This window comes from Rattus norvegicus, chromosome 2 (genome assembly GCF_036323735.1).
Source record: "Rattus norvegicus strain BN/NHsdMcwi chromosome 2, GRCr8, whole genome shotgun sequence".
In the NCBI taxonomy this organism is placed as follows: Eukaryota; Metazoa; Chordata; class Mammalia; order Rodentia; family Muridae; genus Rattus; species Rattus norvegicus.
The window spans coordinates 151,784,736-151,804,939 of NC_086020.1; the positions used below are offsets into that span (position 1 = coordinate 151,784,736).

The following is a 20,204-nucleotide window of genomic DNA, read 5'->3' on the forward strand; positions in this document are numbered from 1 at the left end:
ATATTAGTGACCACGATTGTTAATTCCTGTCATTTTGGTAGTCAAGGTGGTAGTGTTATGTGCACGTGCTCTCATGCTTCTGCTCTTCCCCTCTTTTGGTTTTGCTGGTGTAAGGTTATTTATTTCCTGTGTTTTTGTGGGTGTAGTTGACCTCCTTGTATTGGAAGTTTGCTTCTAGTACCTTCTATAGGACTGAATTTGTGGGTAGATACTATTTAAATTTGACTTTGTCATGGAATATCCTGTTTTCTCCATCTATGGTAGATGAAAGTTTGCTGCATATAGTAGTCTGAGCTGGTATCTATGGTCTTTTAAAGTCTGCAGGCATCTGTCCAGCCCTTCTGCCTTTTAGAGTCTCTGTTTTAGAGTCAGGTGCAATGCTAATAGGTATGCCTTATAATTATGATTCTTGACCTTTTTCCCTTGCAACTTTGTTTGTAGTCTTTCTTTGTTCTATATGTTATCTATGCTTAGTGTTTTGAATATAATGTGGTGGGGAGACTTTTGTTTCTGGTCCAATCTAGTTGGTATTCTGTAAGCTTCTTGTACTTTTATAGGCATCTCCTCACTTTCGGTAAGGAAAATTTTCTTCTATTTTGTTGAAAATATTTTCTGGGCCTTTGAGCTGGGAATCTTATCCTTCTTCTCTTCCTATTATTCTTAGGTTTGGTCTTTTTATAGTTTCCCAGATTCCCTACATGTTTTATGTCAGGGGCTTTTTAAAATTAACACTTTTGATACATACATCCATTTCTTCTATCATATCTCTACACCTGAGATTCTCTCTTCCATCTCTCGTATTCTGTTGGTGATGCTTATATCTGAGGTTTCTATTTGCTTACCTAAATCTGCCATCTCCAGGATTCCCTCAGTTTGTGTTTTCTTTATTGCTTCTATTTCCATTTTCAGATCTTGAACAGTTTCCTTCATGCCCTTAAACCAGTTGTTTAGTTTTGGTTTTGGTGTCTTATTTTGTTTGGGATTCTGTTTGTTTTCTTTAAGGGATTTACTCAGTGCCTCCCATTATTTCTGTTGCCTGGATTTCTCTAAGAGATTTATTCATTTCCTCTTTAAGGACGTCTATCATCTTTGTAAGGTTGGTTTTAAGGTCATTTTCATGCTTCAGCTGTGTTGGAATACTCAGGGGGTGCTTTAGTACATAGCTGGGCTCTGGTAGTGACATGTTGCCCTGGCTGTTGATTGTGTATTTAAGTTTAGAGCCAAAGGATTCAGAACAGGGGACAGCTCTGCATGCCCTATTGGTATTCTGGGTACCTGGGTTTGGGATGAATATATATATAGGAGATGATTTCTGAGCTTGTTTAGTTAAATGGGTATTTTGTTCCTTGGTTTCTGTTTCTTCTTTGGCCTTTCTGCTCTTTATGTTCTGTATTCCTAGTATCTGGCTTAACCTCTGGTCCTGCAGGAGTCTTCATTGTTGAGAGCTAGACTTCTGGTCCCTAGCAGTCCCCTTGGCTCAGCAGTGAATATGTGTTCTTCTGACTGAAGTGGCCTACACTTGAGCAGTAGGTATCTCCCCCTGTAGATGTGTCAGTGGAGTGTGTCTGGAGATGTCAGTGGCTTGGGCCCTTTGGGCTTTGAACCAAGTGGGTAGGAGGATTCAGAGGGCAGGCATGTGGTTCTTTCCTGTTCTAGATGTTGTAGTCTGCATCTGAGCAGCAGATATCTGTCTGAGGTAGGAATGGGGGGCATGGCGGTGGGAGTGGGCAGGGGGAGGAGAGGGAGGAAGGGCTCTTTGGCCTCCTAACTGAGGAAGTAGGAAGATTCTGAGGGCATGCGGTGCTCTTCCCTGTTCTGACTCCTTTGGCTCTAAACTTAAATGTCAACTTCTCTAAAAAAAGTTCTTCCTGACTGTTCCAAACGGGTAGTCTTCCACCACTCACAGTCATTTGTTTGTTTGTTTTTGAGACTATAATTACATCATTTCTCCCTTTCCTCCTTCCAACCCCATCTCCATTCTCTTTCAAATTCATGACCTCTGTTTTCATTAATTGCTGTTGTATTCACACACACACACACACACACACACACACACACACACACACACCATCTTAAGTCTGTATAATGTTACTTGTATATATGTTTTCCAGGCTGATCATTTGGTATTGAATAACAATCAATATGTTCTTCCTGGGGAAGATTATTTCTCCCTCTCTCAGCACTTCCTAGTTGCCTATACTCCTTTGTGTAGTGCTGAGGACTCATGGGTTTTACCCCACAATCTTATATTAAGATCCTACTACCTTTTTAAATTTACTATTATGATTGTTAAGAATTTTAGAAATAGTTTACAGAGCTTAGGTGAGCAGAGAACAAGTCATGAATCCAACAGTCCTCAAAACCAGAAAAGTTCAGAGAATTCTATGCTTCGATATGGACAGGCATCACTGAGAAAGAAGATACAGTGTTCCAGGGACAGTTTGTTGGCACACTGCTAACATCAAGACTGCTCTGTTTTGGTCTACAGCACTCCTGACACACAGGCTTCTAGGATAGTCTAGCCACTGTCAGAAATAGCAGAACAAAGTAACACTAGAAATAATCTGATGGCGAGAGGCAAGCACAGGAACCCAAGCAACAGAAACCAAGACTACATGGCATCATCGGAGCCCAATTCTCCCACCAAAGCAAACACGGAATATCCAAACACACCAGAAAAGCAAGATCTAGTTTCAAAATCATATTTGATCAGGATGCTGGAGGACTTCAAGAAAAACGTGAAGAACTCCCTTAGAGAACAAGTAGAAGCCTACAGAGAGGAATTGCAAAAATCCCTGAAAGAATTCCAGGAAATCATAAATAAACAAGTAGAAGCCCATAGAGAGGAGTCACAAAAATCCCTGAAAGAATTCCAGGAAATCATAAATAAACAAGTAGAAGCCCATAGAGAGGAGTCACAAAAATCCCTGAAAGAATTCCAGGAAAACACAATCAAACAGTTGAAGGAATTAAAAATGGAAATAGAAGCAATCAAGAAAGAACACATGGAAACAACCCTGGATATAGAAAACCAAAAGAAGAGACAAGGAGCTGTAGATACAAGCGTCACCAACAGAATACAAGAGATGGAAGAGAGAATCTCAGGAGCAGAAGATTCCATAGAAATCATTGACTCAACTGTCAAAGATAATGTAAAGCAGAAAAAGCTACTAGTCCAAAACATACAGGAAATCCAGGACTCAATGAGAAGATCAAACCTAAGGATAATAGGTATAGAAGAGAGTGAAGACTCCTAGCTCAAAGGACCAGTAAATATCTTCAACAAAATCATAGAAGAAAACTTCCCTAACCTAAAGAAAGAGATACCTATAGGCATACAAGAAGCCTACAGAACTCCAAATAGATTGGACCAGAAAAGAAACACCTCCCGTCACATAATAGTCAAAACACCAAGCGCACAAAACAAAGAAAGAATATTAAAAGCAGTAAGGGAAAAAGGTCAAGTAACATATAAAGGCAGACCTATCAGAATTACACCAGACTTTTCGCCAGAAATTATGAAAGCCAGAAGATCCTGGACAGATGTCATACAGACCCTAAGAGAACACAAATGCCAGCCCAGGTTACTGTATCCTGCAAAACTCTCAATTAACATAGATGGAGAAACCAAGATATTCCATGACAAAACCAAATTTACACAATATCTTTCTACAAATCCAGCACTACAAAGGATAATAAATGGTAAAGCCCAAAATAAGGAGGCAAGCTATACCCTAGAAGAAGCAAGAAACTAATCGTCTCGGCAACAAAACAAAGAGAAGAAAAGCACACAAACATAACCTCACATCCAAATATGAATATAACAGGAAGCAATAATCACTATTCCTTAATATCTCTCAACATCAATGGCCTCAACTCCCCAATAAAAAGACATAGATTAACAAACTGGATACGCAACGAGGACCCTGCATTCTGCTGCCTAGAGAAAACACACGTCAGATACAAAGACAGACACTACCTCAGAGTGGAAGGCTGGAAAACAACTTTCCAAGCAAATGGTCAGAAGAAGCAAGCTGGAGTAGCCATTCTAATATCAAATAAAATCAATTTCCAACTAAAAGTCATCAAAAAAGATAAGGAAGGACACTGCATATTCATCAAAGGAAAAATCCACCAAGATGAACTCTCAATCCTAAATATCTATGCCCCAAATACAAGGGCACCTACATACGTCAAAGAAACCTTACTAAAGCTCAAAACACACATTGCACCTCACACAATAATAGTAGGAGACTTCAACACCCCACTCTCATCAATGGACAGATCATGGGAACAGAAATTAAACAGAGACGTAGACAGACTAAGAGAAGTCATGAGCCAAATGGACTTAACAGATATTTATAGAACATTCTACCCTAAAGCAAAAGGATATACCTTCTTCTCAGCTCCTCATGGTACTTTCTCCAAAATTGACCATATAGTTGGTCAAAAAACGGGCCTCAACAGGTACAGAAAGATAGAAATAATCCCATGCGTGCTATCGGACCACCACGGCCTAAAACTGGTCTTCAATAACAATAAGGGAAGAATGCCCACATATACGTGGAAATTGAACAATGCTCTACTCAATGATAACCTGGTCAAGGAAGAAATAAAGAAAGAAATTAAAGACTTTTTAGAATTTAATGAAAATGAAGGTACAACATACCCAAACTTATGGGACACAATGAAAGCTGTGCTAAGAGGAAAACTCATAGCGCTGAGTGCCTGCAGAAAGAAACAGGAAAGAGCATATGTCAGCAGCTTGACAACACATCTAAAAGCTCTAGAACAAAAAGAAGCAAACACACCCAGGAGGAGTAGAAGGCAGGAAATAATCAAACTCAGAGCTGAAATCAACCAAGTAGAAACAAAAAGGACCATAGAAAGAATCAACAGAACAAAAAGTTGGTTCTTTGAGAAAATCAACAAGATAGATAAACCCTTAGCCAGACTAACGAGAGGACACAGAGAGTGTGTCCAAATTAACAAAATCAGAAATGAAAAGGCAGACATAACAACAGATTCAGAGGAAATTCAAAAAATCATCAGATCTTACTATAAAAGCCTATATTCAACAAAACTTGAAAATCTGCAGGAAATGGACAATTTCCTAGACAGATACCAGGTACCGAAGTTAAATCGGGAACAGATAAACCAGTTAAACAACCCCATAACTCCTAAGGAAATAGAAGCAGTCATTAAAGGTCTCCCAACCAAAAAGAGCCCAGGTCCAGACGGGTTTAGTGCAGAATTCTATCAGACCTTCATAGAAGACCTCGTACCAATATTATCCAAACTATTCCACAAAATTGAAACAGATGGAGCACTACCGAATTCCTTCTATGAAGCCACAATTACTCTTATACCTAAACCACACAAAGACACAACAAAGAAAGAGAACTTCAGACCAATTTCCCTTATGAATATCAACGCAAAAATACTCAATAAAATTCTGGCAAACCGAATTCAAGAGCACATCAAAACAATCATCCACCATGATCAAATAGGCTTCATCCCAGGCATGCAGGGATGGTTTAATATATGGAAAACCATCAACGTGATCCATTATATAAACAAACTGAAAGAACAAAACCACATGATCATTTCATTAGACGCTGAGAAAGCATTGGACAAAATTCAACACCCCTTCATGATAAAAGTCCTGGAAAGAATAGGAATTCAAGGCCCATACCTAAACATAGTAAAAGCCATATACAGCAAACCAGTTGCTAACATTAAACTAAATGGAGAGAAACTTGAAGCAATCGCACTAAAATCAGGGACTAGACAAGGCTGCCCACTCTCTCCCTACTTATTCAATATAGTTCTTGAAGTTCTAGCCAGAGCAATCAGACAACAAAAGGAGGTCAAGGGGATACAGATTGGAAAAGAAGAAGTCAAAACATCACTATTTGCAGATGATATGATAGTATATTTAAGTGATCCCAAAAGTTCCACCAGAGAACTACTAAAGCTGATAAACAACTTCAGCAAAGTGGCTGGGTATAAAATTAACTCAAATAAATCAGTAGCCTTCCTCTACACAAAAGAGAAACAAGCAGAGAAAGAAATTAGGGAAACGACACCCTTCATAATAGACCCAAATAATATAAAGTACCTCGGTGTGACTTTAACCAAGCAAGTAAAAGATTTGTACAATAAGAACTTCAAGACTCTGAAGAAAGAAATTGAAGAAGTCCTCAGAAGATGGAAAGATCTCCCATGCTCATGGATTGGCAGGATTAATATAGTAAAAATGGCCATTTTACCAAAAGCAATCTACAGATTCAATGCAATCCCCATCAAAATACCAATCCAATTCTTCAAAGAGTTAGACAGAACAATTTGCAAATTCATCTGGAATAACAAAAAACCCAGGATAGCTAAAGCTATCCTCAACAATAAAAGGACTTCAGGGGGAATCACTATCCTGAACTCAAGCAGTATTACAGAGCAATAGTGATAAAAACTGCATGGTATTGGTACAGAGACAGACAGATAGACCAATGGAACAGAATTGAAGACCCAGAAATGAACCCACATACCTATGGGCACTTGATTTTTGACAAAGGAGCCAAAACCATCCAATGGAAAAAAGATAGCATTTTCAGCAAATGGTGCTGGTTCAACTGGAGGGCAACATGTAGAAGAATGCAGATCGATCCATGCTTATCACCCTGTACAAAGCTTAAGTCCAAGTGGATCAAGGACCTCCACATCAAACCAGATACACTCAAACTAATAGAAGAAAAACTAGGGAAGCATCTGGAACACATGGGCACTGGAAAAAAATTCCTGAACAAAACACCAATGGCTTATGCTCTAAGATCAAGAATCGACAAATGGGATCTCTTAAAACTGCAAAGCTTCTGTAAGGCAAAGGACACTGTGGTTAGGACAAAACGGCAACCAACAGATTGGGAAAAGATCTTTACCAATCCTACAACAGATAGAGGCCTTATATCCAAAATATACAAAGAACTCAAGAAGTTAGACCGCAGGGAGACAAATAACCCTATTAAAAAATGGGGTTCAGAGCTAAACAAAGAATTCACAGCTGAGGAATGCCGAATGGCTGAGAAACACCTAAAGAAATGTTCAACATCTTTAGTCATAAGGGAAATGCAAATCAAAACAACCCTGACATTTTACCTCACACCAGTGAGAATGGCTAAGGTCAAAAACTCAGGTGACAGCAGATGCTGGCGAGGATGTGGAGAAAGAGGAACACTCCTCCATTGTTGGTGGGATTGCAGACTGGTACAACCATTCTGGAAATCAGTCTGGAGGTTCCTCAGAAAATTGGACATTGAACTGCCTGAGGATCCAGCTATACCTCTCTTAGGCATATACCCAAAAGATGCCCCAACATATAAAAAAGACACGTGCTCCACTATGTTCATCGCAGCCTTATTTATAATAGCCAGAAGCTGGAAAGAACCCAGATGCCCTTCAACAGAGGAATGGATACAGAAAATGTGGTACATCTACACAATGGAATATTACTCAGCTATCAAAAACAATGTCTTTATGAAATTCGTAGGCAATTGGTCGGAACTGGAAAATATCATCCTGAGTGAGGTTACCCAATCACAGAAAAACACACATGGTATGCACTCATTGATAAGTGGCTATTAGCCCAAATGCTTGAATTACCCTAGATGCCTAGAACAAATGAAACTCAAGACGGATGATCCAAATGTGAATGCTTCACTCCTTCTTTAAAAGGGAAACAAGAATACCCTTGGCAGGGAATAGAGAAGCAAAGATTAAAACAGACACAGAAGGAACACCCATCAGAGCCTGCCCCACATGTGGCCAATGCATATACAGTCATCCAATTAGACAAGATGGATGAAGCAAAGAAGTGCAGGCCGACAGGAGCCGGATGTAGATCTCTCCCGAGAGACACAGCCAGAATACAGCAAACACAGAGGCGTATGCCAGCAGCAAACCACTGAATTGAGAATAGGATCCCCGTTGAAGGAATCAGAGAAAGAACTGGAAGAGCTTGAAGGGGCTCGAGACCCCTTATGAACAACAATGCCAAGCAACCAGAGCTTCCAGGGACTAAGCCACTACCTAATGACTATACATGGACTGACCCTGGACTCTGACCTCATAGGTAGCAATAAATATCCTAGTAAGAGCACCAGTGGAAGGAGAAGCCCTAGGTCCTGCTAAGACTGAACCCCCAGTGAACTAGATTGTTGGCGGGAGGGCGGCAAGGGGGGGAGGATGGGAAGGGTAACGCCCCTAAAGAAGGGGAGGGGGGAGGGGGATGTTTGCCCGGAAACCGGGAAAGGGAATAACACTCAAAATGTATATAAGAAATACTCAAGTTAATAAAAAAGAATGAAAAAAAAAAAAAAGACTGCTCTGTTTTCTTTATCTAAGCACAGCCTAACACTTTGGCAGTTTGTGATTGCCCATGAGTCAGATATTTGTCACAAAACTATGTTCTTAACTTAGTTACCCTTTTATTAGATTTTTGAGACAGGGCTTCTTTGTGTTGCCTTGGCTGTCCTGGAACTAGCTTTGTAGACCTTGAACTCACAAAGATCTGTCTGCCTCTGCCTCTGCCTCTGCCTCTGCCTCTGCCTCTGCCTTTACCTCTGCCTCTGCCTCCCTGAGTGCTGGGATTAAAGGTTTGCTCTACCACTGCCTGACTTCATTACTCTTTCAGTGAGCTTATATACCACTTAGCTTCAGGATCATTATGCAAGGGCTAAAATTATGGTGACATCCTCAGGCCAAAGCTATTTTAGTATAACATAATCAAATGATCAGTTGTTTATCATGTCTCTTTCTTTATGATGTAAGTACCATGGATCAGCAACTACCTGCCTCTCAACTTCCCCCAAGCCTAGTTCAAGGCTAATGCCAAGCAAAGGTTTCTCTTCCAATCTTGTCTTCTCAGAAGAAAGGATTTGCTCAAGAGATGGTTTAAGAGGAACTTTATTTAACAAGGAAAAGCAACTACTCTGGAGAGAAACGTGATGTGCTGTCCTGAAGGAGCCAGGAGCAATGCAGAGGGTTCTATATTGTGGATTTTTAAAGAGTTTTGTGAATATTTTCAAGGAGGGTGGCATATTTATAGAGTAAAGTAGGTACTTTTCTCTTCCACCTTATGGAGAACCTAATCTCCTCATTTGGGTATCTCTTCCCATTATCTTCCAGAAAGACCCACAAAGGGGTAAAAGGGTAAATACTATACCATAATGCAAATGGTGTTTTAAAAAGTCAAGGCCATTTAAAATGTTAGGCCTCATGCTCATAGGTAATAATGAAGACATGCCCTGGGACCTTAGTTTCTGATACCGTAGAAAGGATCTGTTCGCAGCTTCAGGGATATTTAATGACAAGGGTGCATTCCTACTGTCAGGAGACATAGCTTTCAAGATAGAGCTACAGGTTTCCTTTACCTCGGATTCAACTAAGCTCCATTCCTGGCTGGTATTATATAAAATGAGGTACATCTTCTTACTCACTTTTATTTTTAAGACAAGGTCTCACTATATATACTTAGCTTGCTTGCACTCACAGAGGCTCTCCTGCCCCTGCTTCCTGAGTGCCAAGAACTCATCTATTTTCAACTTATTAATTATAGAAAAGATTCCTTTGCTCTACTTACCTAGACTTTTTCCAAAAAATCCAGGTGAATGGATGATTTTTGTGCATTCCAAGAAAACAATCTAGCTGGAATTTAGAGCTGACAGTGACTTAATTTTTACAGAATCTTGAAAAAAAAAAACCATCTTTGTTGCTCCTTACAGATAACCATGAGCCACTGTCCTACGTTATTCATTACCTTCTGTCATTAGTATCCATGGCTAAATCCTTCTTGTGGCTTGTGGTTCTCCCAAGAATTACCATTCACTCACCAAGTAGTCTCCTATTCACTAACTGTAGTCACAGTCACATTATAGAAATGCACCATAGGAGCCTCATTACCATCTGGCTTAACAAATAAATATAGTTTGGATTCTGAGGTTTGGGGAGAGGGCTGTCTGTGGTTTCCTTTTGAGATTTTTGTTGGTTTGGTTTTATAGGGATTTGTTTGTTGCTTTGGTTGGTTGGTTTGGTTTTGGTTTGTTTGTTTTAAGAAAGTTAAATGTACATTTTTTAAAAGACAGACTGCTTAGCAATTTTCGCATTATGTAGTGTGGTGGGGTCAGAAAGATGGTATGATAGATATAGCAGATGATGTCATCATCAGTGTAGTGTTCCGGCCACATGAAAACCAGGTCAGACCCAACCTGACTGTGTCCTCCACCTACACAGCACCTGGAGCCTCTTACATATGCTTTCAGTCCATTCCTGCTGCGACACCCTTTACATTGGGGATTTTGTCAGACGTAATATGCTTCTTTCTTGGTCAAATGCAAGATGCATATTTTAGCCAGCTACTCCTCTCTGCCTAGCAGTTTAAACTGTGAATAATATCTAAGATATACTCATCCAGAAGCAGGCAATTTAAAACAACACTTTGGGCTGCTAATCTTCTGCTTTTAGCATCTTCCATTTGCAAAGGAACCAAAGCAGAAGTGTGGCATACAGCACTGTGCTAAGAGGATACTTCATTTCAGTTCACGGTATTCTATTATTGCCTTTGGAACAAAAGGAGCCTGGTAACTCATAAAACAGTACTGGGCATTAGCCGCTACAAGAGAATAGCTTGACTGGTATTCCCTGAGCTGACAGCTCCCTCCCAGAAGAAAGCAGAAACCAAACTTTCCAGTTTTCCACGAGCTAGAGTCTTCTTCCAGATCATTTTGCTGAAGCTTTAAGACTCAGGATTTCCAAAACTTTGACTGACAGAACTAAGTGCCCCATGCCCCCATATTGATGTCATTCATTTCTAATATTAGCAGCCGAGCATTCCCGGGTTCACCTGGGAAAGAAGAGCTTTTATTTTTGAATCGAACAAGAACAGATACTAAAAATGAACATGGTGAGACTTCCTTCTGGCGTATCTGACACAGATAAAATAGGGAAGCCTGAGCTGCAAGGCTATTTTGGATCAAATGAGAAAGGGATTCAAGGTAGTTGGAAATCCAACATACTTTAATTCACCCTCTGTCCCCTCGCCCATGACTTCTGAGGAATTAAGAAATGAAATGAAACCTTATACATAATGTCACAAAAGATTATGATGTACTTGTGAAAATTCTCCCTGGGTAGCAGAATGGATCCTGGCGATGTGTTACATTCAACCTGAGTGATAGGTACACTTGGTTGTTTAATGATGTAGCCGTATGCATAAAGAACTAAATGTATGTTCAAGGCTCACGGGCAACTCATGTGGGCCAAGTATTTGGGCTTCTGTCATCTAGCAGAGTTTAAATGGGTCAGAGTAGCTGGCCACTACCACACTTCTGACTCACATCTATAGGCAGGTTCAGACAATGCTGTGCCACTTGGTGTGACTGCTGGAGTGTTGGGGTTTCGTGCCCCAAATGATAGGCAGTTTCTTCCGTCTTCTCCATCTGCAAAGTGAGTAGCATGGTCGTGTGTCAAGAGTGATTCATTTATGTGGTACACTTCTTGAAAAGACTGTAAGGGCATTCAGTGGAATGATTCAGAAACCTCTGAAGTAGAGAAAATGCCTTGCACTTTAAAATGGCCACGTAACTTTAGTAACCGTTCTCTAGAAAAATATTTAGGGAATGTGATAGAAGCTAAAGAGTTGAAAGAAACAAAAGCACCAAGACCCAAGCAGGGCCTCTTATCACTCAGCACTTGTCTGTAATTGAACTTTGCATTCACTCCACAGTTTTCTAAGACACTGATTTTCAGGACGGCTGCCCGCTCTGTAAGCAGCAATGGTAAGGGAACGGGCTGGCTATTTGGCTTTGTTTTGCTGACGGTTCTAGTCCAGTCTTCCATCCTGACCGATCATTCGTCATCTTACGCCACAGGGAAAATGGGGCAGCTCTTGCTTAGAAAGCATCCAGTCACACCAACTTACCGTTGTTCTTTTGATTAGGTCAGAGAACTCTGTCTGTACCGGCTTAGCCTTAAAGCTGCCTTGTGTTGCTTTGCATTGTTGGTTGTTGCTTTTGTGTTTGTCCTGTGCTGTTACTCCGCCATATTATTCTCAATATCTCAAGGGTGTCAAAGTTCTACAGGAAGTCGTGTTTACATCTGTTTCCTCATGACAAGATCAGAATGCCCATCCGGTGTTCCCAAAGATTACTGTGACAGGTCACACACCACTGAACTGTGATGGATGTTAGGCGCTACCTCATTCCTCCTTGGGACTCTGGGTTCTTTCAAGCTAGAGAGCTGTGCCTTGTTCCTCTCTATGTCCCACCTTGTCTGGAACTTAGCAACCTCTCACTGAGTATTTACTTATTCATCGGCGTTGGATGGCTTACCTGGGAGACTCAGGTATTCACTTACATTTTATTTGTTTTGCTTCATCATGGATGTTGTTGGTTTTGTTCTTCCTGTTAAGCTATTTTTGCTCTAGATTCCCATCTTTGGAAAGAAGCAGATGTTCTGACTGCAAAAGAAGACCTTCCATGGTACACCTGATGATTTCTGAAAACTCAAAGAACAACATATTAAGAAAAAATTTTCCTGAAAGATGCCCAATTACTTTTTTCCTATCTAGTAGTTCAAAACTTTTTTCACATGTATTTGTATAGAAGTTTCTTTCCAGCTGCAAATATCTAGTTAATGTGGGAAGACTCAGCACCATATCTATTAGAGGTCAGCAGGCAGGAGGCACCAAACTCCCTGTATTGGCTTTCCATATAACATTATCATAGTTACTCGGATTTCTTCTACTTAGAGATGATACTAAATGAATGCCACAGACACCAACATCCCAACCTACTAATGAATAAATCAAACCCCAGAAAGCATCTTCCTAAGGTCACTCTAAGGTTACACTAAGGGGACAGTGAGTCTTTGGTCATTATGATAAGTACTTAACTAGCTATAAGATTACATGTGTCACTTAGGTGACATTTTATAGACAATAAAAATAAGGAGAAAAAAATCACAGTGCAAAAATGAAAGTCCTGATTATGAACTCTGGAGAAACCAAAGCAGACACAGTGGGGAGAGCAAATGGGTAAGGTGGTCAGTATGTCACTCTGTAGCAAAAGCAGGGAGGGAACTGTACAGCTGTGGTCAAAATAGGCGATAATCCCCCCCCAGGATGTGATTATTCCAGCGTTGCCTCCTCTGTTTGATCTGCACACTGGTTCTATGACACATTTGCTGAGAATTCTATGTCTTCTCTAAAAAGTATTAGTGAGAGGACAGAAATGGGTTGATTCTGGATTTCCATAAAGATTATAGGTAAATGAATGAACTCCTGGTTCTAACTCTACACAAATTATAAACCTAAGTACCTTTTACTTGATGATCTTTGACTGATGAAAGTGGAAAAAAATTGAAGAAGAAAATAGGACTCCTTTAAATGGTTATCTGAAATTCCTGTTATAATTTTATGCAACCTGGTATAAAAGTGTATCATAGTAAAGACAGTTTTATATGGGCTGTTCATATGAAAGTAATATTTTACTTTAGAAGTCAGTCAGTAAGTCAACATTTATTAAGTACTTACTCCGTGTCATGTCTGTGATGAATGATTGACAGTTGGTTAGTGTAAAGGTAAATTCCACTGCTGTGGAAAAACTTACATTCTAGAAGGAAAGAGCATAACATAGAATCAAATCTAAAAAGATGATTTAAAATTGAAAAGCTTCATTTTGTGGGGTATAATTTGTTCCTAGGCTAAGCCTGAGATTTTGAGTTTCTCAGTTTCAAAGTGAAATAGCAAAGAAAAGCAAAATAACGATGAACAAACTTCCCAAAGCACTGGTGGACATTCCCCTGCCTCAGCTCTTGTCAAGAAAGATAATGTTCAGGGTTAGATATGTGTTGTTGTGCAAGTGGTGGTTATATGTTGCTTTCTTTTTGTTCTAGGAATCTTGGGAAATCAGGACTCAGAGTTTCGTGCTTGGGTCTTGGTAAGTTCTTGGGGTATTATGGGAACAGTGAGTGGGAAGGCTCAAGACTAAGGAGATGGCAGAGAGTGCTGTGACATAGGTCAAGGTTCTATCTCAGGAGGAGAACCTCCAGCTTTGCCCCCATTTCCCCTGTGAGGAATGTTTTCCTTGTCCAGCATGAGCATCTCCCTGTCTAGGCCCAAGGACCCATCATATTCGTGGTTCTCAAGCAGAAAGTAGTCTTAGAGGACAAGGACCATGTACCTCTCCTACTTATCTGGTGTGCAAGATGTAAATATACACGTATATGCTCGTGTCACCTTGCCTTCCGTTTACCTGAACTTTTTCTATCTATCCTAACTTTCCCTTTGACTAATTTCCTCACTTATTTTCTGATATTGCTATATGTTTTATCTGCTTTTAAAAGTCTGCTTTAAATTCTTGAGGGCAAACTGAAATAATGTCCCCACAAAGTGTTTTCAAGGGATGGAATCATACTATGGGAGCTGATCCTCTAGACATTTCTGTAAGGCATTATCTTGATTAGGCCAGTCGATATGGGAAGACCCATCTTAATTGTGGATGTGTCTATCCCATGGCAGCACATCCCGGACTGAACCAAATGGAGGTGGGAATGCTTTGGGGGGATGCTTATTCCCTGTCATGATGTGATGCTGTGACACAGCCTGTCACACTGTGTCTGAAGTCAGGAAGAAGAGAGATTTATGCTCATGTTACCAGGAGCTTCCAGAGATGCCCTTTCAGACACAGTATATGGCCAGTTAAAAATATTCCAGCAGTCTGGGACTCCATCCAGGGGTTCAGGGACCTAGATGTGGTCCTGAGTATCCAGAACTCTGTTTTGTAAGGGCAGAGACCGCCTTATCAGTTGTGGGGGAGGGAAGCAGGGGAGCTTCACAGAATAAGCAGTTTGAACAGACGGTAAAATAATCATAATCAGCTATCGAGCTGGAGGGGGTTTCCACACAAGCAGGAGGCTAAGATCAGCCATTAGCTGGAAGAGGAGCCAAACAAGCAGTTTTAACAAAAGCTAAGATAAGTCAGCTAGGATGTCCTGACTTTTGGTTCCTAGAACAGAGTCGGGTAATTTTCCATGGGATTTCTTTCCACCAACGATATCAGATTCCAGTTTAACCTGAAATGGCCTCAGCAAAAATACAAGATGGAGGACCCTCTGCACCGTCCTCACTGTCATCTCATCCCTTTTACCCCATCCCTATCCTGTCCCGGTGTCCACCACCCCCACCACCCACCCCACCCCACCCTCGTTCCCCCTCACACCGTGCTCAATTCAATTTCTTCCATTCACACACGTTCAGGGTGGGTGCTCGCTTTTCACTTGAACCTCTCTAGAAATGTTCTCTCAAACATACCCGATGAAGTCTCCCATGACTCCCAATCTAGTCCAGTTGACATTGAAGATTAATCAATATGAGTTTACACCTGGTCAATTTAACACCCCCAAACATCAATTTTACCTGTGCCTTCCACCCCCCTCCTCAATGTCCCCTCTTCCGTGGCCATCTCCCAATGCAAAGTGAGTTCAGCTGCTAGACTCCCCCGATCTTAACAATTCCACCATTGTTCAAAAGTTCAAAGTCCCTTGTAAGATTCAATGTAGTCTCTTAACTGTGTGTCCTCATAAGGAAAAAAAAAGAAAAAAGTTAATATTTCTAATATACCTTAGCACAGAATAAAGATTCCATTCCAGAAGAGAGAAATGATGTCAGAGCAAGGAAAAGGTGGGCCAAAGCAAGACTAAAACGTGGAAAACATTGCATCCCGCATCTCCACAGTGAAAGCTGTAGGTTCAAGAGGGACACTGAAATGGGTAGAAACAAGTTTTCCTCAATATTAACACCTGGACTGGCAGGCGGACAACTGCATGGTTGGGGCTCTGAGGGGGTTGAGGTCCCAGACACAGACACAAGCAGCATAGCAGGAATGAGCATCTCTTTTTATAGCTCTTTGAGGAAAGGGGTGATTCCCAGCAGGAGCCAGGCTATCTGATTCCCAGGCAAGAGGTATGAAAGCCAGCGGGGAGCAGGATGTATGCCCACTAATACCCCCCTTTCCTGTAAACTCGTTTCCCCCATGAGAAATCCTGACACCTAGAGGTGTTAGCTAGAGATTCACAGACAGTGGTCTCAGTAGAATTCCTCCCAGGCAGGGAAAGGGCCGCTTCTGTCACTGTAGTCTAAGAAGTCTGGCCTGGAATCTAATACATGCTTACATAAAGCTAGCATCTGGGGTGCACGATAGAATCATCTGGACCTCAGTGGCCTTGGGCAGTCCTGCCATTCTTGTGCTACCACCTAGCACAGGAGTAGCATCTCACACACCAGCTTGAAGCCTTTCACAGCACATACCCTCCGCCCTGGTACCAACATCCCAGGTTCTAGCTCTGAAACTTCCATGCAGAAGCCTCCAAGGTTCTCCTTAGAGGGAAACTAAACCTACCACATGTTGCCAATCTCAGAGCCTAGAAGTTTGTTGCAGGCCTCCAGAATCCTATAAGTGCTGCATATTGCATGTCTGCAAAAATCCAGCAGCATCTAGAGGGTGCTGCCAAGTTCTGTGCGGGTTAGAGATGCAATCTTACCCTTGTCTAACACAGCCATAGCCACTGCATGTCATAGTAACTGCACCAGGAAAAACACTTTCCCAGAGAGTTGGTTTAGGGTAGGAAATCCCTTCAGTAGAACTCTCAGCTCAGGCTCTCATTTCAAATGAATTTGTCTTTTCATGTGATGGAACCTTCACAGGATACCCTGAGTTTTTAGTCCTGGGGAAGAGCTAAAGGCTTGTCTTTAATAGTGCTGACTTTGCCTGTAACTTTAAATGCATTCACATTCATTTCCTTGCTAAACTGCACATTTTTCACATTTTTCTGTTCTCTGTCACTGTAGATATGACTAGATATAATGATGTCATGAAATTTTCCCCAACAATTTAGTCCATAACTTTCTTTTCCTTTTCCTTTTCCTTTCCTTTCCTTTCCTTTCCATTTCCTTTCCCTTTCCCTTTCCCTTTTCCTTTTCCTTTTCTCAAAACAGGGAACAACTACATACCTCTGACTATCCTAGAACTCACTACTTAGACCAGGCATGTCTCAAACTCACAGAGATCTTAGCTGCTTCTGCCTCCCATGAGCTAGGATTTAAGGCATGTGCCACTACACATGGCTAGTCTATAACTTTTTAATTCAGCCTTATTCAAGTTTCTGGGACACTGGAGAAATATAGTCAGGTTTTCTTCATCTGTTTGGTTTTTGTTTTGCTCACACTTCCCTTAGCATCCCCTCCCCCAGAATAGTCCATTATTCTTGGCTGACAGACATCTAGCACTTCTGTAGCTTACAGCTTCGAAACCTTCAACGTTCTTCCTTTAAGTCAGTTCTGAAGGTCAGCAACTGAATGGTCAGATTTCATATATCAACTTTCAGTCCAATAATCTGTATTGGTTACTTTTATCCCTGAAGCAACCAAATATCTGACAAGAGGAAACTTAACTGTAGAAAAGGTCCACTTTGGTCCATAGTTTGAAGGGAACAACCCATTGCAACACAGAAAAAATGAGGACTGGAGCTGTGTTAGTTTGCTTTCTGTCACCGTGATAGAACAGCATGGCCCCAAACAACCTGGGATGAAGGGAGAGTTTGTGTGTCTTACATTCTGAGAAACCCAGACCATGGAAGGGTACCACATACATGAAGAGTGGTTCTTCCTCTTCTGGTAAATCTGTTTGGAAATGCCACATTTACATTCAGACATATACACTCAGAGATATCTCCTAGGTGATTTTAGCATCTGTCAATAAGGATTAATTAACCATCCCTAGGTTTTGTTAAGACTGTGCTTATGGTAAATCATCATACACTAGAGAAAGGAACTACTTAGTAGTGTATGATTTAAAATAGAGTAAATTAAGAAAATGCCAGCTGGGAAGATGGCTTTGTGACAAAAGCATGAGTTCATATCCTCAGAACCCACATAAAATCCATGTGGACATAGCAGCCTGCTTGCAATCCCAGCCTCAGGGAGTAGAGACAGGAAATCCCTGAAACAAGCTGGCTACCCAGACTAGCCAAAATGGCAAGCTTTGGGATCCAAGAAGTGCTTGCTGACAGGATCCAGATATGGGTGTCCCCTGAGAGGCTTTGCCAGAGCCCTACTGATACAGATGAGAATGCTTGCAGCTAACCATCAGACTGAGCACAGGGACCACAATGGAGGAGTTAGAGAAAGGACTGAAGGAGCTGAAGGGGTTCACAACCCCATAAGAAGAACAACAATATCAACCAACCAGACCTCCCCCTCCCCAGAGCTCCCAGGGACTAAACCACCATGTGTAAAGAGTACACATGGAGAGACCCAGGGCTCCAGCCACATATGTAGCAGAGGATGGCATTGTCTGGCATCAATAGGAGGAGAAGCCCTTGGTCCTGTGAAGGCTCATTTCCCCAGTGTAGGGGAATACCAGGTTGTTGAGGTGGGGAGTGGGTGGGTGGGAGCATCTTCATAGAAGTAGGGGAGCGAGGGATGGGAGAGGGGGAAAGGGGATAACATTTGAAATTATATATATATAAATGACATCCTGCCTCAATACACAAGGTAGAGAGCAATCCAGGAAGATGTTTAAGATTAACCTCCAACCTCAACATAGACACACAAATATTGGAGCCTGCAAAGGGAAGTTTACCCACACACATGCAAACATACCTCCCCACTACAAGCATATATATATACACTCACTAAAAGAAAATATAATATGAGACATGGACACAGAAGCACCACTTTGGCAAGAGGACACGAAAGAGGGATGAAGAAAAGAAACACACACACACACACACACACACACACACACACATACATACACACAAACACATATGTGTATATTTAGAATGATGATATAAAAAATCCTGACCAATTAATTATCTTGGAGTTGGTATCTATGGAGAAAATGGTTTAGTCATTAAGCACATAGGAAACTCAACAACATGGTGTTAATGGCAAATGCACTTGGGAAGTATAGGCAAGAAGGACAGATGTTCAAGGTAATCCTCTGCTACTCAGAAACTTTAGAGCCAGACTGGGCTACATGAGATCCTGTCTCCTTGTGTCAAAAAAAAGAAAGAAAAAGAAAGAAAGAAAGAAAGAAAGAAAGAAAGAAAGAAAGAAGGAAGGAAGGAAGGAAGGAAGGAAGGAAGGAAGGAAGGAAGGGAAAGAAACAAAGAAAGAAAAAGGAGGAGGGTGGCAAAATGGCCCAGTGAATAAAAGCACTGGGCACAAAGCCTAACAACTGAAGTTTTATTCTTGGAATCCACACAGTGGAAGGAGAGAACCAGCTCCCACAAGTTGTTCTCTGACTTCCATAGGTATACCATGACGTACACATGTACACATACACACATACATGCATGCATACATACATAAATGTATACATACACATGTGTGTTTGCACACAAATAGGTAAATATATCTTTAAAGTTTTTAAAGAAAAGATAGAAAAAGTAAAGAAATTCAAACAAAAGACTGAAACAAACTTCACAGCCCCCAGTATGTTAAATATGACCCTAGCGAGCAGATGGCACTGCATTTCTATTTATCTGCTTGTTTTTGTTTGTTTGTCTGAACTCAGCCTATATCAACCATGGGGCTTTTAGCGAGCTTTGAAATGGATAGGATCTAACAGCAATAGATCAAGATTTTTGAACCTGAATGCTTGTGATAAGATTATGTGAAAATCAGGAGAAAGCAAGGCAGTCCTGGAGGCTGGACTGGCTTCAGTCTAAACAGGATGAAGAGCCTGATGACAGGATGCCCCTTCCGGATGCTTTTGTGCTGCCTCTGTAAAGTAGGAAGACAAAAGAGAATCACAAAAGGAGTGACACAGCTGCCTCAGATATTGTGAGGCTCCGCAGCCACACCCCACTCACACATACCCCATCCACCTATCCCCTACCTCCACCTACCTGCACACATCACCACCACCACCACCACAACCACTGCCACCACCACCACTGCCACCACCACCAGCAGCAGCACCACTCACAGCATCAGATCAGGTGAAGTCAGGTTTACTGCTCAAGGTTTGGATGTCAGCTCAGTCACAGCCCATGTTTGACTGAAACTTTGGAAATCAGGCATTGACACTTCTAGCAATCAAGGGGCCTCAGATAACTTTTTGTTGGGATGCAGAAGCCTCTTGCCT

General features: G+C 41.3%; 1 protein-coding gene across 4 annotated transcripts in view; it reads left to right on the plus strand.

Annotated features, from left to right (window-relative positions):
* Positions 1 to 20,204, plus strand: part of Kcnab1 (potassium voltage-gated channel subfamily A regulatory beta subunit 1) — a 466,662-nt gene that overhangs the window by 337,761 nt on the left and 108,697 nt on the right. For all 4 annotated transcript variants that reach the window (XM_017590798.3, XM_063281680.1, XM_039102125.2 and 1 more), the window contains exon 2: positions 13,948 to 13,991. In XM_017590798.3, coding sequence (XP_017446287.1) covers positions 13,948 to 13,991 — 44 coding nt within the window. The remainder of the gene's footprint in view (positions 1 to 13,947; positions 13,992 to 20,204) is intronic.